The sequence below is a fragment of the Gouania willdenowi genome, chromosome 3 (assembly GCF_900634775.1).
Source record: "Gouania willdenowi chromosome 3, fGouWil2.1, whole genome shotgun sequence".
Classification (NCBI taxonomy): Eukaryota; Metazoa; Chordata; class Actinopteri; order Blenniiformes; family Gobiesocidae; genus Gouania; species Gouania willdenowi.
In genome coordinates, this window is record NC_041046.1 from 39,365,113 (window position 1) to 39,392,966 (window position 27,854).

At 39.9% G+C, this 27,854-nt stretch overlaps 1 protein-coding gene and 1 pseudogene across 3 annotated transcripts; both read right to left on the reverse strand.

The window, feature by feature from the left end:
• Nucleotides 1–70: 70 nt before the first annotated feature.
• Nucleotides 71–8,792, reverse strand: gpatch1 (G patch domain containing 1). Of its 3 annotated transcripts, none has more exons than XM_028476552.1 (20): nucleotides 8,705–8,792; nucleotides 7,820–7,954; nucleotides 7,279–7,373; nucleotides 7,020–7,180; nucleotides 6,740–6,834; nucleotides 6,135–6,193; nucleotides 5,786–6,025; nucleotides 5,561–5,711; nucleotides 5,405–5,484; nucleotides 5,106–5,319; nucleotides 4,319–4,627; nucleotides 3,778–3,956; nucleotides 3,565–3,692; nucleotides 2,717–2,805; nucleotides 2,440–2,642; nucleotides 1,645–1,981; nucleotides 1,488–1,559; nucleotides 1,308–1,411; nucleotides 1,100–1,230; nucleotides 71–195 (listed from the first exon to the last, which is right to left on the reverse strand). In XM_028476552.1, the coding sequence occupies exons 1-20, from the start codon at nucleotides 8,772–8,774 to the stop codon at nucleotides 165–167; spliced, it is 2,883 nt and encodes a 960-aa protein (XP_028332353.1). In that variant the 5' UTR covers nucleotides 8,775–8,792; the 3' UTR covers nucleotides 71–164. The 3 variants fall into 3 exon arrangements, with proteins under 3 accessions (XP_028332353.1, XP_028332345.1, XP_028332335.1); XM_028476544.1 differs by having other exon boundaries at nucleotides 1,100–1,227; nucleotides 1,488–1,562; XM_028476534.1 differs by having other exon boundaries at nucleotides 1,488–1,562.
• A 10,455-nt stretch (nucleotides 8,793–19,247) lies between these two features.
• Nucleotides 19,248–19,364, reverse strand: LOC114461341 (uncharacterized; annotated as a pseudogene).
• Between the last annotated feature and the right edge of the window lie 8,490 nt (nucleotides 19,365–27,854).

Sequence of the window (27,854 nt, forward strand, 5' to 3'; positions counted from 1 at the left end):
GTGTCAGCAAAGACGGTTAAAGAAGCTTTCATGAGTTCAGGGAAGGATTTGATGTAAAAACTACAAACAGTTAAAAACCAGGCGCACTTTATTTCTCATTCCTTAAAAGTGTAAATACAGCAGCAGATGGAGATGACGCCCTCACAGAGGACGAAGCAGCTTCTTTAGCTCTGAAGTGACCGGATGCTCTTCAGTCTGAGAAAACAGATGCACACATTATTATTATTATTATCTGTTGTTCTCTCAACATGTTTGATGACAGTCATAGGCTGTGTTTGGAATCACACATGAACGTACTATCCAATACACACTCAATGAGTACAGAATAAGTTCTGAAAACATTTGAAGTAAGAAAGTGGAATAATCAACATGTGCTCATTTGATCCATAAAACTTGTGGAAAAAACATTTCATGCCAATATTTCTGAGATTTTCTGAGACCTTCCATTATGCTATTGACTAAACTTCCGGTTAACTTCAAAACAAAAGCCCCTATTTACAAAAGCATTAAAAACGAATGGAAGATAAGAAGACATGCTTTTATTGTGAAAAGAGGTTTGATTTATCTTGAAAATGGTCCCTGGTCAATTTTACGTTCCGCTCGCAATGCATTATGGGACGGTTGAGTATGACTAGTGTGCCCACCGTGCCCACTTGGAAATGTCCCGATAGCATATATTCCTCACATACTCAATCATTCCATACTATCTAATGTGAACACTACATACTAAATTTGACGTCAGACTTAGTATGAATAGTACGTTAGTATGACATTTTGAACACAGCCTTTTTTTTATTGCCATGTTATGTCATGTGACTCTTTGATCTCTCTGTGCACAAGCATTTTTATCAAACGGCCAAAAGTCTGTCGCCTTTTTGATTAATCACTGTGTAACATTGACCTCAGGATATCAGTGAGAAGGTGTATGCTTCTAACATGAACATAACATAGTTATGCCATTGAGTATTGACTTGTTTGCTAAAATCTCTAAAAAGTTGTTAACACTGAGTATTACAGTTTAATGTGTGTAAATCATATAAGTTTGTAAAATCGTGTGCTTTCAGTGATAACGATGAGTAAAGTCAGATTTGTCTTTGACCTTTGCAGTAGCTCGTCAGAAGAAATCTTTCCTTCCTCGCCGTCTTTCTTCTCCTCGTCTTCGTCGCTGCTGTCCGACACCTCCGTTTTACTCTTCTTTTGCTGTTTGTGCTTCTTTTTTTCTTTCTTCTTCTGTGCACAGAAAACACAAATCTAACCTCCAGCTCTGAAGAGCCGCACGCTTGTTTACACGGTCTTTAGTTTTCTACCTTTTTGTCCTTCTTGTGTTTGTGATGCTTCTTCTTCTTCTTGTGTTTCTTCTCCTTGCTCTTCCTGCTGGGTGTCTCCTCCTGAGTAGTGATGCCTCCTCTGTCTAAGGAGAAGAACAACAACAACAGGAGGTTAACATCTCCAAAGGAGCGTGTTAAACTTCTTCTGCTGAGACTCACAGGGAGCAGTTGACGGAGGCGGCAGCTTGGGTCCAAACTCCTCCTCCTGAAGGGCGTGGCTCTGAGAAGTGGCTGCTGTTAGAGGACAGAAAATGTTCAAGTCATACACGACGACAAATTATAAAGGAGAAGGACCTGAGAGGAGGATGAAGAAGACCTGTGAGCGTTGAGGAGGAAGCGGGGGTGAGTGTAGGAGTGGACGCTGAGGCTGTGGACGCTGAGGCTGTGGGAGTGGACGCTGAGGTTGTGCCGATGCTGAAAAGGTTCAGGTGGTTTGCGTCTGTCTTTCCTTTTTTTTCCTCCTCTGCTTTGTCGCCCTCTTCCTCAGAGGAGGACGAATCCTGGTCGGAGGAGCCGGAGAAGATGGCCTTAAATAGATCCATGGGAGGCCTGATCTCCTCCTCTTCCTCCTCCTCCTCCTCCTCCTCCTCTTCTTCTTCTTCTTCCTCCTCCTCCTCTTCCTCATCTGAACTTTCCTGATTCGCTGACTTTTTCTGTACAAGGAGAACAACAATGAACGTGTGAATCTGGGTTTAAAGACACTGTTTGTAGCATCCTCTGGTTCTATGAGGCGTTCATAGTGGGCCAGACTTTGTCCCACAGCTAAAAACACAGGATTTACCTCATTCAGAGATGGACCAGAATAGGAAAAAACATTTCCCACTGAGTTCAAATCATAATGTGGGCGTTGACACCTCGGGCAAAAACTTGAAGTGTACACGGTGAGAGTCGTGTTTAAAGAGTCAAAGTCTGGTTTAACGAGTCAGAGTCAGGTTTAAAGAGTCAGAATAGAGTTTAATGAGTCAGAGTCGAGTTGAAAGAGTTAGAATTGAGTTAAATAATTTATAATCGGGTTTAATAAAAGAGTTCCAGTTTAAAAAGTCCGGTTCGGAATAAGATACGAGTCAGAGTCTGGTTTAAAGAGTCAGAATCCAGGTCATGTGACTTCTACCTTTGTTTTTTTGGTAGCTGTGTTGTGACTTGAGCTGACGGTTTCAGGCACAGCAGGAGGTGCATCAGGAGACTCATTTGGCTCCTGTTTACACTCGGCCTGGTTTCGTGCCGTGCTCAGGAGCTCGCTCAGCGGGTCGCTCTGTTTCCGCTCCGACATGTCCCACCTGGACTTCTTCACGGTCTCTGGAGGCTTCTTAGGTGCTGAGGAAGAGCAGAGAGAGCTGGGTGAGAGTTTCTGTCTGATGACACGTCAACAGTCTGCAGACGGAGCTCACCTATTAGCTGTTGGCTATCGCTTACTGTCAGGAAGTTGAAGACTGAAAACTTGTCTCTTTTGACTTTGGGCAGACCAACCATCACTGACCTGAGAATCCCAGACACACAGCAAAGATCGCCTGTCAAACTTCTAATGATGAGAATGGGTTTTTCATCAATTCATTACATTTATATCCTTGTTGAACACTCAAGTGTTTATGAATGAATCATCTCCTAAACAAAATTATTTCAATTTAAAAGCGAGTTAATATGAATGACTTTGTTTTATTGACAGTCTAAGGCACATGTCAAACTCAAGGCCAGGGGCCAAATCTGGCCCTAAATAGCATCCGATTCAGGCTGCAGGAAAAAGTGAATAGAATAGAAAAGAAAACATGAATCATTGTGTAAATTTCCAAAACATTCAGTTGTAAATTGTTGTTGAAAGAATTCAAAAGTTTTCCAAAATCCTGCAATTTTTCTCAATTTATTCCACAAAATCTAAATTCAATAAAAATTGGTCCAAAAAAATCTAAAATCAAAAAGCATTTAAGTATCCGTCACTTATTGCTAAGACATTGTTGATGCTTTCCATACTTCATGTCTAATTTATAACTGGAAGTGCAAACTTGGGCACATTAATGTTGAATTTGTTTGCTTTCTGCCTTAAACCTGCGACTGATTTGTGATCAGAATGGTCCGTATTTGGCCGTTGAACTAAAATGAGTTTGACACTCCTGGTCTAATATTTTCTAATGTTACTTCAGTCATGCTGCAGTCCCGTAGGTAGAAGTGGCTCGTTATCAGGCTTTTTAGTGTGTGTGTGTGTTTGTGTGTGTGTGTGTGTGTGTGTTTGTGTGTGTCATACTCAGGATAAGGGTGGGGGACGTTGAACCTCTTGCACAGCAGTTTGTCTGGATGCCACTCAAACGACTCTCTGGTTAGTTTTCCGAACATCTTCATCTTTGCTGCTGCCTCTTTGTCATCCACGTCACCCTAGCAACCACACACACGACACACTGCTGTTTGGGGTGGAAACAGAGAAAAGAATTGTTCTGCACTCTGTGTGGCAGTCTCATACCTCCTCGTCTCTGCTGACCTCCACCTGGTTGTCATCCTCCTGCTGTTTGGCGCTGGTGAAGCGAGACGACAGCGAGGAAGACGAGGGTCGGTAGAGAATGGAGGCTCGGACAAACTCCTCCCTCTCCCTGCTACGCTCCCACTCAGTCATACCAGAATCCAAACTCTGTTCCAGAGCATCTGAGAACAAGAGCCACATTTAGGGTGCTTTCACACACACCTCTTTGGTCTGCACCCTGCTTCCTTTCCTCTGATAGTCCGGTCTCTTATGTGGTGGTGTGAAAACTCACTCAATCTCTCATGCGGACCAAACAAGCAGTCTGGCCCTCTGTAAAGTGTGGGTTTTGGTTGGCCTCAAGCGAAGCCTGGTGCAGTTTTTACGATGTCTAATTTAGATTAGCTTTGTAGCCTTGAGGTGATAGTGGTACATGTTGTTTTGATGATTTTTTTTTTATACTTTTTCTGGTTTTACCAAGTCTGGACTACAAAAGGAGAAGTTTCTCCAGACCTGCAGTGCATCATGGGAGCTGTAGTCGACCTACCTTGGTCTCCTTGTTTGAGGCGGCTCACGTACTGCTCGTATCGAGCCTGTTTGCTCGGGATGTTCTCAAATGGCCTAAAGGTCTGCGTGGATGTTTTTCCTTTCCACGCCGCCAAGGCTTCCTGCTGCTGCCGTAGGCCAGAAGAGGCTGCCGCCGCCATCCCTGATGCCATGGCGACGGCTGCCCTCAGGGCACTTTGGGTGTCGGGGGTGGTGATTTGTGCGGCTGGAGGGTTGGAGGAGTTGCGAAGGTTGAGCAGACGCTGTCGGTCCTCGGGCCTCAGCAGGTCCATGACTGACCCAGGACCTGCTGTGAGGAACCAGAGGAACACAAGAGGATGAGCACAACTGTGACAAACTGGAACCACAGATATATTATTCAATATATACGTGTGGGAACTCAAAAGTCCAAAAGAAAGCATCTCGTTCAGACTGGTTTATCAAAACAAACTAAATCTTCTATTTGGTTTAAAAAAACTAATAATAAAAAGTTATATGCCACAGTAAAATGTATTACCAAAATTTACATTACAATAAGAGGGAAATCTCACTTTTCAATAATGTTTCGCACGTGTTAGATTCAATGCCTTTTGTATGATACTTGAGTAAAATTTCTCCTCTCACAAAAATGACAGGGTTTTCCTCTATTATCAAAGTTCTTTGCAATGCTGAGCTATGCAAAGAAAAAGTGAAAGAGATATTATTAAAATATAAAAATAATCAGCAGCTCAAGTTGTTAGTTTTAAAATCCAGATCAAGAGGAAATGTCACTGTTGTTGAGTCCTTACCCTGCTGAGTGCTCTCTCCCAGCAGCGCCCCCCTCTGGCCAGCATCTAGCTGGTGCCGTCCTCCTTTCTGGGGGTCCTCGGTGACCATGTGACCTCTGGAGGTCCTGAGGGCTTCAGCAAGTGCCGAACTGATCCCGGACATTCGTGAAACTTCAACGCCAGGACGGCGATGCATTGGGCGGTAGTTGCTGGGAAGTATCGGTGGAGGAAAGATCTGCAGAGGGGTGTGAAGGAAACTTTTCAACAAGAAATAGACAGAGTAGCGAAACAGAAAATTCTGATCAGACTGAAGTGATCACCGTTTTCTGCTCGACTGGTTTCTGGGCCAACGTGAAGCCTTCCAGGATCTTCCCGAGGTACGAGGCGTCTCTGCTCCTGCCTGCAGACACAGGAAGGAAGTAAGAAACATTGTTTACTCTGAGAAAGCCCCACCCACCTTCCCTCAAGCACTTCACCTTTTGTTTTGCCGTATTGTTGGGGCGCCGTCCAGCCGAATAGGCTGTCCCCTGGGTCCTCCTCTGCCAGGACAGTGTCGTAGCGAGACATGGAGTCTTTGTGGTAAACCTCTTCATCATCATCATCCTCTAACGCTCCGATGCCAAAAGCCTGCATGTCAAAGGTCAGCGACAGTGTTTAGTATCAGAATTACCATCGTCTTAAAAATAATTTGAGGGTCTCACCTGCCCAGCCACGCCCCCTCGCCTTTTCCCCCGAGAAGACTCTCCGAACAGCTTACTCCTGCTCTCTGACTGGGGTCTGAACAGGTCAACGTGTTCGGGCACCGCCTGGCCAAGGAGAGCCATCCCGGGGTCCAGGCCACGGTAACCCAAACCCTGAACGCCCAGCCGGGGGGTGAAGTCTACTGGGGTCACATCCTTTGGGGCAAAGGTCACGTTCTCTGGAGCGAACTCCTCATCATCCTGATTAGAGAAAGAAGGATGAAGATTAAAGCGCTGAGCAGGTGAGACGCAGCTGTGTGTTAGATTGAAGCTACAAGATAAGATATGGTCACAAAGTACAGATGCCAACCTCCGATTCCTCCGATCCACCAGGTGGCAGCACACAGCCGTAAGCTCTGGAGCTGTCACCTTTAAAGTAAATAAACAAGCAATAACATAGATTTTAAAAATCATTTCATTATGGCGAGTCTGAATGTAAATGTCTCCATAGTCAAATTCATCCTCGGGTTACAGACATTAAAGAATAACTAAAGCCCAAACCCACTTTTTTCTGCTGAATACATGTATTTGGGTATTGAGTAGTGCTGTTGATTGATCCTAGTCCAACATTTTAGTAAAAGTATTTGAATTTGACATATTTTGTTATAAAATGTAAGAGTGACTATACAGACAAATTGTGTGCGTATCCCCGTCTGTCTCTGTGTGTGAGTGAGGTTGTGTTCCAAGACTCATGGCAAGAGAGCAGGGGCTGTTTGCCCGTGAGTGCTTTAGTGTCTCTAAGGTTGTGTGTGTGTGGGTGAGCTTCACGTCGGGATTGTGTGTGTTGTTTTTTAAATTTCCCCCCTAGTGGCAGGTCAGCAGACACCTGGGGATTTAATTACACTTTAACAAAGTTTAGTCGCAGCAGATCATTCAAATCCCAGAGTGTGAACAGTCAAATAATCGTCTTCTCACTTGTCTGTTTACGAGCTTTCCTCTTCACACGGGGGCCCACGCCCTGACCCTCCTTCCACCCCATCCGCCTCAGCAGCTCCACCCCGATGGACGAGCTGGAATAAGAAACAAACACAACTATATTTATGCCTGCGGAGTAAAGGAGAGCAAGCCAGCATCTTTTAAACTACAAACACTGTGAGGGCTGATGATAACAAGTGACAAGTGAGCTTAGTGATGCTCTGGTGACAGCTACAATGTAAATAACAAGATGTAGCGTTGGTGGGCGTGTCTGCAGCACCTGGCAGCTCTGATGAAGCCCTCCAGCAGAGTGTCTCCGGGAATCAGGGACGCCTGAGCGTTCACAGCTCGTGCCATCTCAGCTGTTTCATTTCTGCAGCCCGATGCAAACTCGTCGCTGCGGTGGATCTCTGTAGGTGCAATGCCGTGCTCGCCAAAGTCCTGACGCAAAAACCACGAACACAATGACAAAAATAACAGTGACAGTTAAATCACAAACACACATGCACACACTGAGGTGGGCTCAGTCCCCGTCGTACCTCCTCGTCCATGAAGTCCTCGGGTCTGGCAGGTCTGGCATGTTGTTTCTCAGCTTTCTGCTGCCGGGACGACTTAAAGGTGGAAGGAGTCCAACCTGGGGAGGATGACACGGACAAGATGAAGACATCACAAAAATTAAAAAAAAACACACAACAACACTGACAGTAGAAAAACAAAAAAGTTACATTTAACTGTGTTGTGTTGGCACTGACAATTTCTATATTGGCTCGTAATTTAACATCCACAAAATAGTATTTGTAAATTATGTAGAGAGAATTAGATCTATTCGTTTATAGAATTAGTTTGTGTTTTTAAAACTACAACAGCTTTTAATATGAAACTAATTAGAATTTAATGAGAACACACCTGCTATTAAATGGAGCCAAGTTACTCTGAAAATCCAAAAATATGGCTTCTTTATTTACAACTTAAATTTTGTTTATTTTTTGTATGTTTATTTTTTTTAAACATGATTTGTGTTTGAACTCCTGACTGCGTTCCATGTCTGTGTGTCTGAATGTCACAAACTCAGATTCTGACCTTCTTTAGAGCCGACTGTGTTGAAGTATCCGGCGGAGAATCCACCGGTGAACGCTCCATGAAAGCGCTTGTATCGTCCCTTCTCGTCCGTCACTGTCTGCTCGTGCAGCGGGATGGGCTTCTTCAACGGCTCGTCTGCAGAAAACACACAGAAACAGTGAGACACACACACAGGCAAATATGTAAATACAAAACACACCTGCTCTACTATGGGCACAATGCATGTTACGATGTGGACAAATCAGGCATGCTCTTGGTTATTGATGAGAATGGAGCTCACATAACACTCATTATAAATTACACACAAAGGCAAATTGCCTAAAAGCATGACTGAAATGCACAATTAATTTGAGGAGGTGGGGCATGAGGTTAAATTTAGCCAATAAGGAGTAATCGCTGTGTATAAGGTTAAGATATAACAATAGCATTTCAATAATAAAAGTAGGACTCAATTCAAAACAGATTCAATCGATTAATATGATTTTTAATTTATTAGACTGACACTAGACTATAATCTAATAGGATTTCTGGGTGACTGTAATAAGACTACACGGAAAATATATCCTCACAAAAGACTAAATCAAAATATACACAAACTAAGAAAGACTGGAAACCCGAAATTAAACGTAAACTTTGTGAATTTATTTGGCATATCCGTGGTTGTTCCAACGTATTTATACATTTATAACAACACGGAAACCGTAAAAAATCTGACGATTTTTGAATGAAATTTTGTCAAAACCTCTCAGTTTGCTAGCTGCGCGTTAGCTTCTCACGCTGATGTGATGACATTAAATGTTGCAGTTGTTTATATAACACTTTAAATAAACAAAGCATTTACAGGTAAAATAATACAAAGATCAAGAGCTGAAACATGACAGTTACCTTCCTCCAAGGGCTCCAGAGCAGTCCCGTAAGACACAAAGTCCTCTTCACCATCACTGTCAGCCGCCATGATTGAAACAACAAGTACGGGAACCGCAGAGAGACAAACTGGATCATTTTCTTCTTCTGTGGTAGTTATTGGCGGTTGGCAACAATACTAGGCGTGAATTACCGCCACTTACTGCAAGGGAGTGCTAAGCAGCAGATTTGACTTCTCAACAATTAAAATACAATAAATTAAATTAAATATTTTTTTTTATCAGTTTAGTTTTTTTTTTTTTCTTCTTTAAAGATTACATTACCTATTTTCTTAAATAGGCTGGACATTCTCAGAGCACATGTTGTACAGTTTTGCCCCACAGAGTTTGCAAGCCACAACTTCCGCATGTAAATTTTAGATACATCCAACTAAGCAATACATGACAGATAGCAGTCCCTACAGGATCTTCACTTTTGAATTAAATTGAGTTTGTGATCAATTTATGGGTAATTTTTAGGGTAGTTTAGTGGGAATGTTGTTTGTGAGCTTGCAGTTTTCCTATGCATTTATCACATGACTGCAGTCGTTTTAGTTGCAAATAGTGAAAATAACAGTCTTTTTTAAATCCTGCAACTTCTCACAAACAATACCCCTAGAAATTGCAGAAAAGTTTGTCTCAAAATCAAGGAATTTAGAAATGAAGATCCTGCAGGGCCTGATATCTGTCAGTTTTTGCTTGGATATATTGTATATTGAATTTAAATGTGGGCACAATAAAGTTGAAATAGTTTTTTTTTGCGCCATAATCTGCGCCCCACTTAACTGGTCTGTATTTGCCCCTTGAACTAAAATGAGTTTGACACTGGTGCTCTGAAGGGTCAGTTTTGGTCCTCAGTCCTGAGTTTGACACATGTGGTTTAGAGCAGCGATTCTCAACTGATGAGTCGGTACCCAAAAATGGGTCGCGGACCTGTACTGGGTGGGACGTGGACAGCTAGTTAAAAATAAATAAATACTTAATGTCTCTCATGTTGGACTTCTATTTTGGAAGAAACTTTTCACTTGACAGGCATGCTGTGAAATGCATGTTGCACAGGAAAATATATAGATTTGTTTAATATGTATAAATATAAATTTAAAAAAAAAAAAGTGAGTCGCAATTTAATGACCGTGGCAAAATGTGGGTCCCAGGGTGAGACCATTTGAGAACCCTTGGTTTAGAGTATCATTTGTGTGAATGACCTGAAGTTTAACTGCCGGGTGTAGAACAACATTGGTCCTACACTCAATTTCATAAAATATTTTCAGAGTTATGAATCATGACTAATGATTTAGCCATTAGTTCCACCTTTTCCCGATTACTAACAGCTGTCTCATTGTGGCCCTTTAATACTGCAATAGAGGAGTTTCTTTCACCACCATCCATTTATCTTTTCATGCCTCAGACCCTGTAGCTAATCAGATTTCTTTCCTGTTTAATCACAGTACTGACTCCAATAAACACGCCTGGATGACCCAATGACTTTTCTAATATGATGATTGAGCCCTTTTGTATTATATTAGGGATTCAAATAAATGATGTTTTCTCAGTTGCTTAAATGTCTTTGCAGTCATCATTCCACCACGGGACACTTTTTTTTATTTCGTCTGCCTGTGGACTGGGGATTGCTGATTTAGCTGATTGCATATACAAGAACTTCATTCATCTCCTCTATATCTATATCTCTATCTATATCTCTACTACCCCTGAAGTTTCTTGAACATTTATTCTTAGATATCTCCCAGGGAGGATCCATACGGAAGAAGATTTGATGGAGAAAATTATTTTGGGCAGATCAAGAATAAAGTGGAAATTTTGAGAATAAGGCAAGGCAAGGCAAATTTATTTGTATAGTGCATTTAATACACAAGACAATTCAATGTGTTTTACATGATCAAAAAGTGCAACAGAAAACATTCAACAGCCTAAAAATCAATAACAACATTAAAATCAGCAGTAAAAAAAACATTTAAAAGCATCAGTAAAAACATTTTAAGTCATCAACAAACACATGCTGGCAGTTTGTTCCACTTATTTGCAGCATAGCAACTAAAAACAGCGTCACCACTCTGGGCTCCACTATCTGACCTCTCTCCATTGATCTGAGAGACCTGCTGAGTTCATACCTGGGTAATAAAGTTGACCTTTCAAGCTTAAAGTTGAAATTTTGAGAATAAAGCTGATATATGTTGAGATTAAAGTCGAAGCAATGGAAGCCGACTAGGGCCAATTCACCATAAATGACAACAGTCTCCATCAAAACTGGTCCTAATTCTTTTCTGTAGATCACCAACTTTGTTAACCTGTACTCTGATTTTTATATTGATTTATTACTGTATTTAATTTGGTGCCTTTGGTGATAAATGTCGCTCCTCCTCTATTAGGGCATCAATAATTTCTTACCGCTGTGTAATTATAAAAAATATATAATCCCATTCAGGTCCAAAAACAAGCAATGTCACCTGGATGCAAATTATTTATTTTTTGTTCTGTAATATAGAAAAATAAGATGATTATTTTTAATATTCTTGCCCATAAGCGATGAGACTCATGGCATTCCATTGCACTATTTATGACCAAATTGATGCCCTGTCCTATGTTCGTGGACTCAATAACGCAACTTCTTCCAACTTGATAGTCCTCAATTATGTCTGCTGATCTGACTTCTATTTAGTATTGATTATCATTGTTTTTTTTGTTTGTTTGGGCCGAGCAGTTGATTGCGTCTACCATAAATAGCACAAAGTTGTTATTAGACAAGCTGAAAAAAGAAAAAAGTACATTAATGAAAGGAGAAAAATGTAAAACAGAGTAACTTCTAGTAGTATTAACTTATATTACTGAAAGTGCAAAAGAATCACTTAAACAAATAAAAAACATAATATATAATAAAATAATGTATTTATCCTTCTGATTAGTGGATGGAGGAGGACAAATTGGAATATTCAAAGTAAAAAAAGACCGTACATTAATAGCCTGCTATAAGTATATTTTATGAATTGCTTTTTGAATTGTTTCACTTATGAGTCATTAGGGCTCTTAGTTTTGGTAACATTTCCATCAAAGCTCTTTTTATATTATCGCAGTCACTGTTCTCTGTTGCTGTGTCTCTACTTTTATCTTTACTGGTAAATATTTGAGTTTGCAGATTTATCAAAATGTTTTCATTGCTCTTTGTTCCTGCGACTCAGTGGAACCATGCAGAAAAGCCAACGCTGTGGACTAGATAGTTAGAGACATGTTGGTCCGAGGCTTGTTTGTTTTCTCTGACTCTCCCTCACAGATACATGAAATTTCACACAGCTTGACACAAAGCAAACAGCCGATTCAGCAGAAAATCCTTGTTAGGATCCAAACTTGACACCTCCTCAAACAGAGAGCATCAAGCCTCCCTGCTTAGAAAATAACCACAGAGCTGCTGGACTGCAGGAGGTTTGAACTCAAGGAGCCCGCTCTGTGCTGGACTCGTGTTGGGAAGGAAATCCTAGACAGTGTAGGGGACAGGGACGCATTTTTCAATTTTGCTTTCAAAAAGGGAATTTTCTCATCTCAATTCGAGATGAAGAAAAAAATTGAGAAGTTACCTAGTTAGCACGAAGTAGTTTCATTTCAGGTAATATCAATCATCTGGCAAAAGAAAAAACATAATAATGTGTACAACAACATACTTTTATACCTTACCACTAATTGCTTATGAAAATAAAAGATTGTGGGAAAAAAGTGAAAAGATTACCTCATTCATATACATACATATATATATATATATATACATATATACACACACATATTTATTTATGTATTTATGTATTTTTTTTCTGTATTTCTGTATTTTTGTTTGGACAATCACATAAAGTTTACAAAGGGTGGCATACGACACAATTTGACGGATAAAATAATCAAGTAAATAGATGCCTGTGATCTTTACAAGTCCCCTTTTTTAATTTTTTTTAATTTTTTTAAAACAAAACTCAGAATGAGAGAAAAATTAGATTAAATAAAATAAACCTGGAAAAACAGAGAATATTTCTTTGAGGTTCAATCACCCTCTTTTCCATGAAGGTTTCAAAAATAATATGACGAGAAAAAAGAAAAGAAAAAGAAAAGTGTGTTTTACGTAAATAAAATTTACCATAGTTATACTCAACACAATTACAAATTAAACTTTGACGGACAACAAATTTCACTTTTTAATTGTTTTTTAATAGTAATTGTATTTTCATAGCCTCATTATGAGGCTTCGAAAGTGAAAATGTATGATTCCTCTATCCCTGCTTGTTCCACATTTCATGAAATGTTTGCTTCGAGTTTAGTTTGCTCCGTTTATGACTTCATAAAAGGAATAACTCTGCCTACGGTCCCTCCCACAGAGAGGTGAGCTCCACCCTCATTATTTACTAACAGGTAAACAGACATGGTGAAGGCAGGACCAGCCACACACAGGTGTATTAATTATTCTTCCCCTCAGCTGAGCCTCTCAGGACCCAGAGGATGGAGTTTATCTTTGCTGGTTGTTACCGAACACATTCCTAAACGTTTGTATGTGTGTGTGGCACGCATTTCATAGAGGACTGCTTTGAAAACATGGGCCTGTACAGAGCTAGCTTAGCTTAGCTCAAAGACTGGATAAAGCACGACGTGTTACCAACACTTCATGACTCAAGCACAAACGTGAAAGATGTAAGTTAATATCATTTTGTCTTTCTTTCACTTCAACAGTCTAACTAGCATAATAAGCTGCTGGCTGTTAACATGTCTGTGTAGCATTAGCATGGAAGCTAACACTGCTCAGTTACTGCTGCTAACGTTGTGTTTATTAACACACAAGAGCAAAAACCAATTGTTAAAACCTTCAGATACAATTTTGTTGGCCTTCTGAGATCGTTGTGAAATGGTATAAAAAGCAGTATAATGTGGGACTTTCCATTTTTAGCTTTAGTCGGCAGCGCCATCTAGTGAGTAAAAATACGAATTGCAAATGGCTTTGAATTGTGAATCACTTGGTGTGAAAGTGAAAGCAAAGCTTGGAACCTGGTGAAAGCATGTTTTACATCACATTTCAAATAATAATACTGCAAGCATCCAAACCACAAGCTCACTGATTTTCAACCATGGGGTCGGGAACTAATGTGGGGTCGCCTGAAATGTATATTATTGTAAAAAATACATTAAAATTATATTTTTAAATGTATTTTAATTTTTATTATTTTACTAATACACATCACACACAATACATATTAAATAACTGTATCCTATATTTAGACTTAATCATTTATTAATCTCATTCAAATAAACCTGGCAATAAACTATGGGGGTAGATTTGTGTCTTTATTATTCAATCAAAAAGAAAAAAAAAAACCTTTTCAATCAAAGAAAAAAAAAAGTTCAAATGCAATTATTTGGGTATCAAATATTTAAGACTTTATTTGATTGAAAATATTTTCTTAAAGTAAACTTTATTTTTATAATGAAAAGGTTTTTTTTTTTTTGAACAATAAAGACACAAATCTACCTCCATAATAAACATGATCAAAAACAAATTCTAGAAAAAAAAAATGGCGGACATTTGTGATATGAAAATGGGGTCACGACCAAAAAAAGGTTGGAAAATGGGAACCTTTACACTAGCTTATAAATGTGTTCATGCCTAATTGTGCTCAAGGACAGAACATAAAATCTGACTCTGGCAAAGTAAAGCTGAAGGTCAGATAGCAAAGCAGGCTAACAGCAGCCTGATTATGCTTTAAAAAATGACCATAAAAAGCTATAAATGGACTAATATGCAGACATGGAGCAGTGAGAAGGGGCAGGCAGTTCTAAACAATAAGTAATTTCCCCCGGGATTATAAACGTAAATCTCATTCTGATTTAGATTTGTAGAAGTTTACAGGAATGCAGTAAAACTTCATTTATCAGAGAATATACGACCTTAACCAGAGCCAGCCCCAACAGTTGTCTTTTGTGATATTGCGTTGCCACATCTTCAAACTAAAAGCATTCCTCTTAGAGAATTGTCGAAAGGAGCAACAATCTAAAGCTTAAAGAGCCTCCTGCAATCACTTTTATTCAACAATGTTTGTATTGAGTTTCCAAGGCAACCAAATAACAAATACACATTTTTACACACAATCACATCATAATGCCAGACTTGTGTGACAGTGTTACACGGAATACACAATGACGAAATGAAAAAAGACATTAAATATCTATCTAACTAACTAACTAACTAAATACATTTGAGAAATATTTACAGTATAATGTACAGCACATGCCACAACAACTGAGCAGCTTAGTTTATGTCGTTTTGTGTGTTTTTGAAGTCATTTTTTGCAGTCATTTTTTGTTGGGAATCATTTTTGTTTATTGATGGAGTTGTCTTGTTATTTGTGTAGTTTTGTATGATTTTTGGAGTAATTGAATGTTTTTAGGGGCCATACAAAACTTGACCAAGGGCCGATTTCTGATTTAGAGACCTCAGTTATTTCATTTATTATTGTTTTTTAAGTCAGCAATGATTGCGTTATATTGTTTTGTTTTTTTAATGTTTGAGATAAATTAATCAAAGCAATCCAACCTAATAGACATCATTTTGGATTGTGGGAGCGGATACTGGAGAAACCACACAAGCATGTAGAGAACATGCAAACTCCACACAGAAAGGACCCAAGTGTCAAACCCCGGGGCTTAGACCCATTACCTTCTTGTTGTGAGATAGATGTGATCAGTTGGGAAGTCGTTACAGGGATAGTTTTCCTGTATCACTGTATGTGGCCACGAGCATTTTGTACAACATAATAATACAACTTGCTACTACTGAGTAATTTCAAGCTTTCCCAGAAATAAGTATCAAGTACAATAATTTTTATTTAGCTAAAAGTAATAGTTTATAATAAAACAATTATTTAATTGAGTGATAGCAAGGTTGTGGTCAATTACAATTGTAATCGTGTAAATGACAATTAATTGCAATTATGGCAGAATTATAATTGTAATTTTAAAAAAATCTGTTGTCGTCGTAATCATAATTAAATTGTAATTGAGTTCAAAGACTGTAGAAAATACATACATAGCACTGCGCGAAGGACGCTGAAATATTCACCTTCGTGGGCGTGTTTACATGTCAATCATGGCAGAGAGCTTCCTGGAGGCGTGGCTTCTCCAGCTCAGTGCTGCTTCAAATTCGTCATCAAAGTGGGAACGCGTCATCAAATTGGAGCGAGTTGTTTGGGCTCGCCCTGCAGTAAGAAAGGAGCAAATCACACTCTAGCTAAAGATTGAGGGAATCAATGAAAAAAACACTTTGGGCATGTGTATGAAGCCCTAATAGCACTTTATCATGTTTAAAGCACGGAAAAGTTGATTTAGCATAACATGGGCCCTTTAGGCTCCCCCATGAATGCATACTTCCGACGGGCACTGCACTAGTTAGCTTAAATACAGTGATTAAGTAAAAGTAGTTGCTGGTAGCTAATGTCCATGTGTCTGTTTGCTGGGTTCATCAGCAGCACTCGGCTCCAGATGGAGGCAGAATAAGAAACACAGCCAGGAGAGGAGAAGAGCTGAGCCTCCTGAGATTAAACATGGACTCTGCAGGCCGGGCTGCTTTACAGAAGCAGAGGGAAAGTAAAGCAAATGCAGAAAGAAGAAGAAGAAGCCAGTGTTAGTGCCAGAACTGGAGTGGATTAAAACCAGAACAAAATAATATCAGCCCTAGAAGAGCCGCAGGGTGTGATTTTCAACATGAGAGCGTTCTTTCTACTGTTTCTAACATTTTAGCTCAGAGTAGAAATGTTTACCAGGTGATGTTTGCAAAGCAGTGACTCTCATCCCCATCAGCTCCTGATTACAGGCTGTGATTCATGAGAAATGTATAATGTTTACCAAATGTGTCTTATTAGAAAACATAAATGTTGAATGTTACAGGGAGAGATTTGTTTATAATGAGGTTTAATTTGAGACTGATTCTGACTGAATTGGAACATTTTGTTCTGTTACAACCACAGGCGATGTATATTATCTTTGTGTGTGTCCCCTATCTATCTATCTATCTATCTATCTATCTATCTATCTATCTATCTATCTATCTATCGTTCCATCGCTCTATCTATCTACTATATCTTATCTACTACTTGTTTTTGTGGTTTGCCTTGTTTGTTTTACTCAGTTTGTCCTTTTTTTTTAAAATACAAATCCACTTCTCCTTTCTCCTACGCTCACACACACACACGCACGTACTGTGAGGTTTCAGCGTGTTGCCTCATGCAGCTGCAGACCTGCACGCAGAGATCAGAAGCAGCTCTCAATGCTTTAGTCATGATTTTCTGTGTCTTTAATATTTCAGTGTTACGGCACCATGACGACATTCAGAGGCGAGGAGATGTAACGCTGCTCCACCGTGACCCCGGGTGGGACAGCAGCAGCAGCAGCAGCAGGTGAGAGCTGGAGCTGCTATAGAGCAGGTGACTTCAGGTCATTGATAATGAAAACACTGTGATTAAAAAGCACAGAAAGCCTTATCCTTTTGAATATTCATGTATCATTGATTTGTACACATTGTATATATCAGCGGTCCCCAATCACCAGGGGCAACAAAGAAGGAATACAAACAAAAACAAGAGAAACATCTGACAAGTGCCAAATCTCCTCTTTGCCAGATATTGGCAGTAATCTGGATCAGTGATCCTCATTACATACCATGATCATTCACCCTTTAAATGATTGGAAGACATATTTATCCCCATTACAGTAATAAAGATACAGTAGATCGAAATGTATGACCACCCCAATTGTTTCCAAAAACTCGCTATGAAATGCACAATCCAAACCTGATCTGGATGAAACTCGGTGGAGTAACTGAGAAACCAACCTGACATAACTGATTTTCATATAGAGATGTGAATTTTTTAGATTTAGCCAATGACGAGCGATAGGGCTTTTTCTGTTTTTGAAACTGATCCAGAATCAGTTTATAGATCCGGTTCTCCTCCAAAATTAAATCTATTCTTCCATGGTGTAAGGCAGGGGTTGTCAAACTTTTTGGCCCAAGTACCTCCTTTCTCTTATTTCTGAACACAGAAACATTTTGTTCATAATTCTATGAAAAAACAACTATGAAATGAATGAATGAGTGATAACACACATGTTAAAGAATCTCATTTTGTAAATAAGTGGAATGAAACAGTATTTAGTGCCTCCTGAATAGATTTATTCTTTTTTTAATAATTTCCAGTCGTCTCCCTCCGTGTATGGGACCAACACTGACCTTTGTATGTTCAGTTTATGTTCTAGTCAAGATAATTTTGTCATCATCATGATTATCATTTATAACTTAAAAATAAACACTACAAAACCAAATATTTTTAATGCTTTCATTTGCTAATTTTCCACTTTCTCTCTCTTTCAAGTACCCCCTGTAGTGCCATTGCGTATCCCTAGGGGTACACTTACCCCATTTGAAAAACACTGGTGTAAGGTCTATCTTTGGTTAAAATTTGGGCAAGATCTGTCCTTTTGATATAATGACAGTCGAACAAACCTCCTTGGTGGAGTTAATTGTAAATATTTTATTTCTGGGTGTTTTATTTTGAAAAATATCTACTTTCGCTTTAAAGCACATCACTCCTTAATGCTGGGTGCTTCCAACGGCCCTGATGCTAATTGGCACACACACATATACACAACGGGGGTGTGTGCAGAAAACACTTGTTTGCAGTCCAAGTGGGTGCAAGCTGTACTACACAAGCACAAACACACACACATACTGTAGATGCTCGCTAATCCCAACACCTGCTCACTAAGTGTCTATCATCTGATCATCAAATATCACTAAGACACTTCTCTTCCACTGCTTGCTAACAATGTCTTTACATAGTGAGCGTTGTCATCATTGTTCTCCTTATGTCTATAATGGATGGTTTGCAAAATAGATTTTCAGAAAACCTGCAAGAAGATCAGGCTCAGCATTGATATCTGAAGTCATGTTTACTCAAGCTATGAAGAAAGTTTTAAGTATGTTTATGTACAGCTTTATGTATAAAAAGCGTGACCAAAGTTTTCGACTCTGGAGGTCACAGACATCATTCATGTTGAGCCAACAGAATAAATCATTGTGTTGTATCACAGTGCACAGATCACTGGTTCAAGCCATGCTCTCTCTGCAGAGTTTGCATGTTCTACCTAAACCTAAGTCTGTGGGTTCATACGAGGTGATTTTGGTTTTGGACTGTGATCGACTAGTGTCATATGCACACTCAAGTAGAGTTTTATGATGCTTCAATTTTATATCGCGCTTTTTTTGGACGTTACAGAATTAAGGGATTATTCTTTCACTCCACATTTAGTGGTGGTAAGCTACTATTGTAGCCACAGCTGCCCTGGGGCTGACTGACAGAAGCGAGGCTGCCATTGTGTGCCATCGGCCCCTCCGACCACCACCAACACTCACTCACTGCATTCATACTAGGCAATATGGGTGAAGTGTCTTGCCCAAGGACACAATGACAGATAACACTGGGGTGACTGCCATCCCACTGTGGCACCTGGAATTCTCAGTGGTCTCCATCCAACTACTAGCCAGGCCCAGACCTGCTTAGCTTCCGAGATCTAACGGGATCGTGCAATGACAGGCTGGTATGGCCACAGGTTTGTTTCCAGTACGACAACAATGGACAATGTTTCTAGTGCATCTAAGAAACACATAGTGTCTGTGTTATATTAGTATGAGAGTGGGTTCACATCAATTTAAAGGCAACAGGTGAAATAATATGGAGTTACAATCATGCCAACACTACTGAAAAAAGTTAAGGCAAAATACAAAAGAACTTTGGCAATAAAATCATAAATTAATAAATGCTGGCACAGAAAATCAATCAATCAAAACTGCCAAAGGAGCTTTAGCGTTCTTTCTTTCCATATTTTACATGCTTCTCTTTTTAAATCATGATTTAATTTTTCAATGACAATTTATTATTTTTAATGTAAAATCATGTCTTATAGGGAATTGTAAATGTTGCCATGCTTTCACAGGTTTAACCAACCAGTGACTTTCTGACCCCCCACAGCTAATCCCTGCTCTGTTCTGACCCAGGTTTGACCTCATGAAGGTTAGTTGCCGAGGCTCAGTTTAGGTACGAATGCTTAAAAACAGAAGTCGGCAGATTACGTGTCTCTGTCACCTGACCTGCAGCGCTCATGCTACCGACCTGACATGGAAGCTGCTTACACTCAAGCCGACCCCAACGCCTGTTGACCCGCAGTTGACCCCGGCGTCCACTCGAAGTGGGTCTTTCTTTGAATTCTCTGACTGTGTGTCACCTCTGAGCTGACTCTGCTAGCCATAAGGCCCCAAACAAACAGCCCACTGTGAGCCTCCCAGAATCCTTTGCAATCACATGCTCATTTCCCTCACTTTTACAACAGATTAGAATTGTATGGCGGATAATCGCGGCTTTCTGCTGCTCAGCTTCATATAGGAGAACGTACACAGAAAATCTGTAAAAGAATGAGGTCTTTCATGGCTGCCTAAAACCACAACAAATTATTGTTTTGGTTTGATTATTGTTTGTAATTCATCATCTGGATAAATGGCCTAAATCAAGACACGTTTAAAAATGCAAAGGTTATAATCTTGCAAAGAAGTCCCATTTGCAGTTAACTTAAAGTGTCCCATTCAAAGTTCAACATTTTTCAACTTTGAGTGACTTGTTGCGCGAGATAGTCGCTGGAATCATGAAAGTCCCTTTCGATGAGAACGCACTTTTAAAGTTAGGGTGAGGACCTTTGTCATCATGGAGGCTCTCAGAGTAGAGCCACTGCTCCTCCCAGTGTTTCCTCAGATGGAGCCCTCTGCACTAGGGACTATGATGGGCCCTGGCTGCAGTGGTGCTGTCTGTCTCCTGACCCTCAGTTATGGTGAATAATACAACAATAGCTTTTGCTATTTTGTTGTGCTGGGGGCTCTGTCTCAGCACCCTGTGCCCACCATCTGTGTCCTGCTTCTGGTGCTGACGGCTCCTTGTGATGTCTCCTTAAGGCGGGCATACACCGTGCAATTTTTTTTTTTTGGCCCATTTTGAGCCGATTTTTGACTGGTGCGTCTATTTTTGGGAGTCTCTGCTAAATCGTGTGTCGTGCATTGTGTAGTATACATGGGGTCATGAGAAGTGATTAACACTTCACAACCAGCTCCTGATCAGCAAGCGTATGGTCGTAAGGAAATCAAACATGTTCCATCCAGTTGCTCCTCATGAGAGTATCGCACTGTTGAAGCAGTGCCACAGACCGGCTTACCTTAAACTCTCACACTGCGCATGCGCCAACGTCGTAGGACTGCTATAACATTTTTGGACCATTCTGCCCACGTCTGTCCAGCCAGTTCCTGGTCCATCACATTGCTGCCTTTTCTTTTTTAAAGCTCTTTTTGCTGAGATTTGCAAGTGTCTCTCCACTTCCAGGTTCTTCTTCTTCTTCTGTCTTAATGGCGAGGCTTCAGAGTTATTTTTCGTCTTCTAATTTGTACTTTGCATTTCCGGAAACAAGATCCCGACTTGTTGTGTTTGGATGTACAGTCTGAGCAGTCAGATCACGTTGGAGTGTCAGTCCGTATAGTGTGTGAACATGAATCACACATTTGGACTCTGCAATCGAGTCGCACAGTTTGAGCTGGAGCTAAGTACAACAATTGAAAAAATCGCACAGTGTCTTTACCTTTACCTAGATCCTCTGGATCCAGCCATGTACCATTGTCCTTATTTGAACTTGTGTGTCTGTGTGTGGTGGACGGGGTTTGTACTGGGTGGGTGTATTTTAAACTATATAAAAGCCCTATGAGCTGCATTTCTTTGTATGAAAAGCACTTTTTCTAAATAAACATTGAAGGATTGATTAAGAACGCATCCTGGACGTCTGCCTCAGGATGTGTGCTGGGCCGTAGGACACGCTGAAGAGAATGCACTTCTGGGGCACGTGGCTGCAAGTGGAAGAGCATATGGGCTTCCCTGCTAAGGATGTTCCCCCCGCGACCCTGATAAACAGCAGACAACAGGAGGAAATATTTTCCCTTTCATTGTTTTGTAAAACATTTGTAAAAAGTCAAAGTTAAGGGGATTAGAAAAAATACATCATCAGTCATTTGGTCATCATGCAGATTCATGCTGTTGATCTAAAGGTGTCAGAACACGCAGTGTGTGTCACAGTTTGTTTGGTGCATCAGTAAAAATGAGTGTCCTGTGTGAGGAGAAGGAAACAAATAAAATTGCTGGATTAGTGTATTTCTTGTGGTTTAGAGACACTGTGGTCCGAGTGCTGCTCAGCTGCTTTCTCACTGTCCGTCACCTTTGCCCACACTTCACCCTGCACAGAGTAAGTAAAGTCATCTGTGTGTGCTTAAAGTATGTAAGTCTTGCTGACATAAAAAACGTAATATAATATCTCAAAGGAAGTGCCTGTGCCTTCCTGTAGTTGTGCGCTCAATCATTAACAAATTTACAGACTAAAGCCATGTAAAAAGTAGCCTAAAGATACTAGAACATGTTATGGTTACATATTTTTCCCATGTAAGATACATCCCTGCAGTTTTTCTTCCTGGCCTTAATGGAAAACTAATAGAAGATACAAAGATTACTCACGTTCATGCAAAGAGCAGTGGTACAATTGTTTTGGTAATTCTTTCTGCCTAAAACTACACCAGATAATGGTGTACACTTGTGTTATCATAAAAAAATTGAAAGAAAAAAAAGATATATAAGCGGTATTAGCATTAATACAAGAAACATTGTAATGAATATGAAATAAGCAATACACACAAAACAGACCACTTGTTGATTAAAATTGAAAATTGGAAGGGAGGTACAACAGCGTAGTTGATGCTTTGTGCGTGTGCGTTTTTCCATGTCTGTGACCTTTATTGTGTGTGTGACGTGTCCATCCATCCCACGGGTGTGTGTCAAAGGTCAGACAGAACACAAACAGTAGCCATGACCTCACCAATCAGACCCTGTACACTCACTGTTGACGTCCATCATCGTGCGTGATAATGTGATTTAAAAGGTCAAAAACGAAAGACAACACAACAAGCATATGGGGAAGCAACACTGTTTATTTCCCCATTTTTAAAGACGTCTCAACATCTACAACACAGGCTGCCTCCGCTAGTTTGTCCCTTCCAGCCGCTCCCTGGAAAATAAAAAACAGCTGTGATTAATCACAATGTGCTACGCCTGTGATCAATCAAGTCAGTAAAACACCTCCGCTGATTATTTTTGCCTGATAACATCCACTTGTCACACAAACCACGGAAATATTTCTTTCCAGCTGCTTCTGCAAAATCTTTTTTAACAGGACAAAATCAATGTCTAACAAAACAAAGTGCGTTCATTAAAGATATTAGTCATTTATACAACATCAGCCGTGCTTTGCGTTTTACCAAAAAGTAAAAGATGTGCACTTTTTTCCTCCAATATAAACACCTTAAGAGGACTTTTCTAAATGATTTCAGTGATTTCAGGAAAACGATGCTAGAGATGAGGGCTGGGCGTAATGGACCAAAACTCATCTCTCGACAATTTTATGTTAAATAAAGTCTACTTTAAACAATATCATCCCAACCTGGCAACTCAATTTCTGTTGACTTTTTCCTTTCCACTTTGATGTGTTGTTCCTTTTCTCACTTGCAGTTATGCCTTATTTACTCTATAAAATGAAATTAAGATGTGTTTATTTTTTTGTTTACTGATTTATTGTAATTTAGGCCTATTTTTTCCCATTATATACAATTCAATGAGGGTGGAAATTGGGGAATATCTCAGAAGGAGAAGAAAAATGCATCCCCTCTGTTAGATAGCCAGAGCTGTGTGAGGAAGGAAAAGATGCGAGAGGTGATCAGGTTTTCGAATCAGTCAGCGGAGTGAGTTAGTAGTTTTTTGTGTGAAGTGTTTCTAGACGTGAGTGCATTCATTCACATCAGTAAATGTGTCAATCAGAAGTGTGTGAGTGTTTGTTTAGGTGTACGAGTTATTTAGAGGTCCGTTAGTTGGTCCTGAAGCTGCTTTGTATTCCTCAAACCTTCCTTTGTGACGTCAGCTATTGTTGTGGAGTTCTCGTGCTCACTGGAGCTGTAAGCTCTTTACACTGATCGCATCTTATATCACGACCTGCACTCTGTGCGTGCGTGTGCGCGTGTCACTGACTGGTAGCCACATGTTTGCTAAGAGGATTCAGTTAATTTGCTCTGAACGCCGGTTCTGTTGTGCTGCTGTTGTCGTGCTGTCTTTCTATCTATCATATGTCTCACTCTCTTCTTTTTGCAAACTTGAAAGAGGAAGTCACACAAACCACTTCCTGTCCCTGGACTGTTTGGGTTTTTGGGCTGATTCACTGGTGCTTTTTAAAGTTTCCATTACAGAAGAAGCCACACATTGAGATACAGCACTCATTTAGGCATTTGGCTTTATTTATACATCTAAACTTAACTTTCCCTGCTGTATTAATGGAGTCTGGTGTATGTGTGTGACCTGGGATCTGTGGGGTTGGGTCTCCTCGGTGGCTGCTGCTTGGCTGGTCTCGTGGGTCTGGGGCAGTATGATGGCATCCAACAACAGCTTTTATACGCACATTTGTTGTGGATGCACTAAAATCTTCTTCGGACCTTCTAGACCAACAATTTTGGACAAATTTTTGCTGTATCGGAGAAATTCCACCAGTTTCTAAAAGCTAAAGAGTTACACGCAGTAGAGAGAAGAAAAAAAACCCTCCAGGATGATAAAACCTCCATGCAGGTTCAGAGAAAATCCTGTTGGAAGTAAAGGTTACAGTTATTTATTGAAGTGTATATTTAATGATTAATGTTCTGTAAGCCTTGAGTTTTTGTTTTGTTATAGTTGAAATTTCTAGGAGGAGATCAATCAATCAATCAATCAATCTTTATTTGTATAGCGCCAAATCATAACCAATGGTATCTCAAGGCACTTTACAGTAGAGCAGTCTTAAGGACGGACTCTTCATTTTATGGATACACACATATGCATATATACGTATATACACATACATATGTATCCCACACCCAACATGAATTCATCATGGCGGCAAGGAAAACCTTCTGTTAAGCAGCAGGAACCTTGTGTGGATCCCATTCCTATGATGAACAGCCATCCACGTTATGCTGTGTTGGGTGTGTGCAGAGGAAAGGGTGGAGACAGAGTTGTTGAGTCTCTGTAACTCCACACTAAGGATCCCACGGACCTGCAAGACAAAAGCCAGAAGGAGTACAGGAGCAAACACACAAGGGAAGAAGCCGACATAGAGGGAGTGTTTGAGAGAGGAATGGGACCCTCTCCGGTCCCTCTCTAGCCTAAATGACCTCTCTCTTAACGCCCTCTCCAACCTCTCTCCAGCCGAGCATGCCAGACCCCCCCCCCCCCCCCCCCCCCCCCCCCCCCAGTCTATGCCTATTGCATCTTAATTATGAGCTATGAGCTGGTTCCTAACTAAAAGCTTTACCAAAGAGGAATGTTTTGAGCCTAACCTTAAAGGTAGAGAGGGTGTCTGCCCCCCGAACCGTGGTTGGTAGATGGTTCCAGAGAAGTGGGGCCTGATAACTGAAAGCTCTTCCTCCTATACTACTTTTAGAGACAAATGGAACAACGAGTAGTCCAGCATTTTGAGAGCGTAGTGTTCTGGGGGGATTGTATGGCACTACAAGCTCCTTGAGATAGACTGGTGCCTGTCCATTTAGGGCTTTATAAGTGAGAAGAAGAATCTTGAATTCTATTCTATATTTTATGGGAAGCCAATGCAGAGAGGCTAATACAGGAGTAATGTGATCTCTTCTCCTAGTTTTAGTCAGTACACGTGCTGCAGCATTTTGAACCAGCTGAAGTGTCTTAAGCGACTTGCTCGGGCAGCCTGCTAAAAGAGAATTACAATAATCGAGAGATGTTTGTCATTGTTTCCTGTTTTTTTTTATCCTCTTTCCTGCCATCTCTCCGTATTAGTATTTTCTTGTAAATATCCCGTATTTTAATGTAATAATAATTAAACGGAACGCCGTCACTAGTCGCGCGAGAACTGTCACCTGGAATGGCCTGATTGGCAGTTCTCGCGAGATTAGTGCCGACAGCGGCAACAAACCCAGAAACAACTCAGAACAGAGATGATGAATGAAGACGTTCCGGCAAAAAAAAACAAAGAGCTGGTGTAAATGCGTTGTAAAATGGGACACAGAGTTTACCTTCATTAAGAGCAGCAGGATGGGACACAGTTACACTTTCTGTTAGATTAATAACTGAGATTTTAACATCTCCCACAGCGGAAGGAACACGCAAGTCAGCATGAAAAATCAGCCAATCAGAAGCCCCACAAATATACACTGCTTTCAAAAAGTGTTAAAAGATGTAAAATCTGCAACAAATGTATCTAATAAGTGATTAGTGAATACCAGAGAACCACATGAGTGATCATGAGAAATTATAAGAAAATATGCAATGAAAATAAAATATTAATGTCTAACTTAAAGACAAGCAATGTGAAATTAACAGTAAATATGCAACGTGTTGACTTGTATATGAACTGTAAGTATATTAAATAAACACATGTGCTTCATATACACATTTATGTTTTTATTTAGGCTGGTTTATAATTTAGGAATTAGGACTGGGTGATATATCGAGATTCAAGATGTATCAAGTTTTCTATTTTGGCGATATAGAGAACTGTAATATTTCATATATCATATGAAACAAAATACTAGTTTTAAGAGTTGCTGCTTTTACTTCTCAGAACAACATGTAAAGCTCAGTTAGATAATTGATGAGTGTACATATTGTGCAGCTGTTTGTTAATAAATGTCCCTGTGTAGCATTTTGCATCAGCAAATTTAACCTAGAATTGTCTTTCTGGTCAGACTTTATTTGATAAAATTATCTAGATTTATATCTTATGTCACCATTTTGAGAAAATATATTGAGATATGAGTTTTGTTCCATATTGCCCAGCCCTAGTAGGAATGTTCACAGCATTTCAATGTTAATAAAGGTCAACCTACCAGATTCTAATCACATAATTGTATTTAGTAAGTGGTTGACAAGTGGGTATTTTAGATTTCTTGTACATCTGTGTTAAAATATAAGGGATACTGGAGCTTGATTGGGTGGGTGGGACGGCTGGTAGTGGTCGCCAGAAAGTTTCACTTATTTTTAAATCCAAAACTTGACAGGTATGCAGGTGTAACTCTACCCTCTCTTTTCAGGTCTTCCTCCTTTAATAAAGTCTAACCTTATGCCTTTGATGGTGAAAATTATGTAACATAATACATATATTATTTCCTTTTGTGTAAAAAAAAAAAAAAAAAAACCTTGCTAAGGACTTTGTTGTTGCTGCTGCTGTGACCTGATGGGACCACTGATATGGGTTTGTGTCACGTGGTGTTGTAGCTGTGACCACAGGCTGATTTCCAAAAGAGGAACTCTGTGACCACAGAGATGCAACATGAAGAGCTTCAGCTTCACATCTCACAAGTTCTGTGTTCCACCCAGTTTCTGCATGTTTCTGCTGCAGAATTCCAGCTGGTTTTTGCTTCTGGTTTTGTTTTTGGAGATTGTGGTTGGATTTTGTCCATAAACTAAGAAACCAAGGCAGAAATGTCCTCATTGACAAACGTGGGACAAAATTTGAGATGGCTGTTTTGTATTTTGTTCAATAGAAAAACTATTTAATTTAATTATCATTCTTTCATCTATCTTCAATACATGCTTGTGAGAGGCTTTGTCAAAGGCTGATCAGCTATTGCATCGTTTCATTGTTTGTACAGTGACAATAAAATGCATTTTAGGAGTTCAGTTAAAGAGAGACTAAATTCTTTAGATGTGGCGACAGATTAGTTTGGTTTCAGTTAGATAAACACATACAGGAGTTTCAAGGTCAAGGTCAATGTCATTTTATTGATACATGTTTGGTAGTGTCAGTATACAGTTAAGTGAGTCAGCTTTCTCCTTCACATACTGAAGAGAAAGAACAAATTAACACAAAACAGTGACGGAGCTAAATACTTAATCAAAGAATGAAACCCCTGTCAGTAGGAAAATGAACCAAAAAAAAAACAAGATGAAATAAAACTTATGTCATAAAAAACTGCCATTAAA

Excerpts from the sequence above, each read along its gene's own strand:
- gpatch1 (XM_028476534.1), bottom strand. The coding sequence starts at position 8,774 with ATGGCGGCTGACAGTGATGGTGAAGAGGACTTTGTGTCTTACGGGACT. Across the intron at positions 7,955-8,704 it reads TCTGGAGCCCTTGGAGGAAG|ACGAGCCGTTGAAGAAGCCC; the intron begins GTAACTGTCATG and ends TGTTTTCTGCAG. Across the intron at positions 5,485-5,560 it reads ACAATACGGCAAAACAAAAG|GCAGGAGCAGAGACGCCTCG; the intron begins GTGAAGTGCTTG and ends CTGTGTCTGCAG.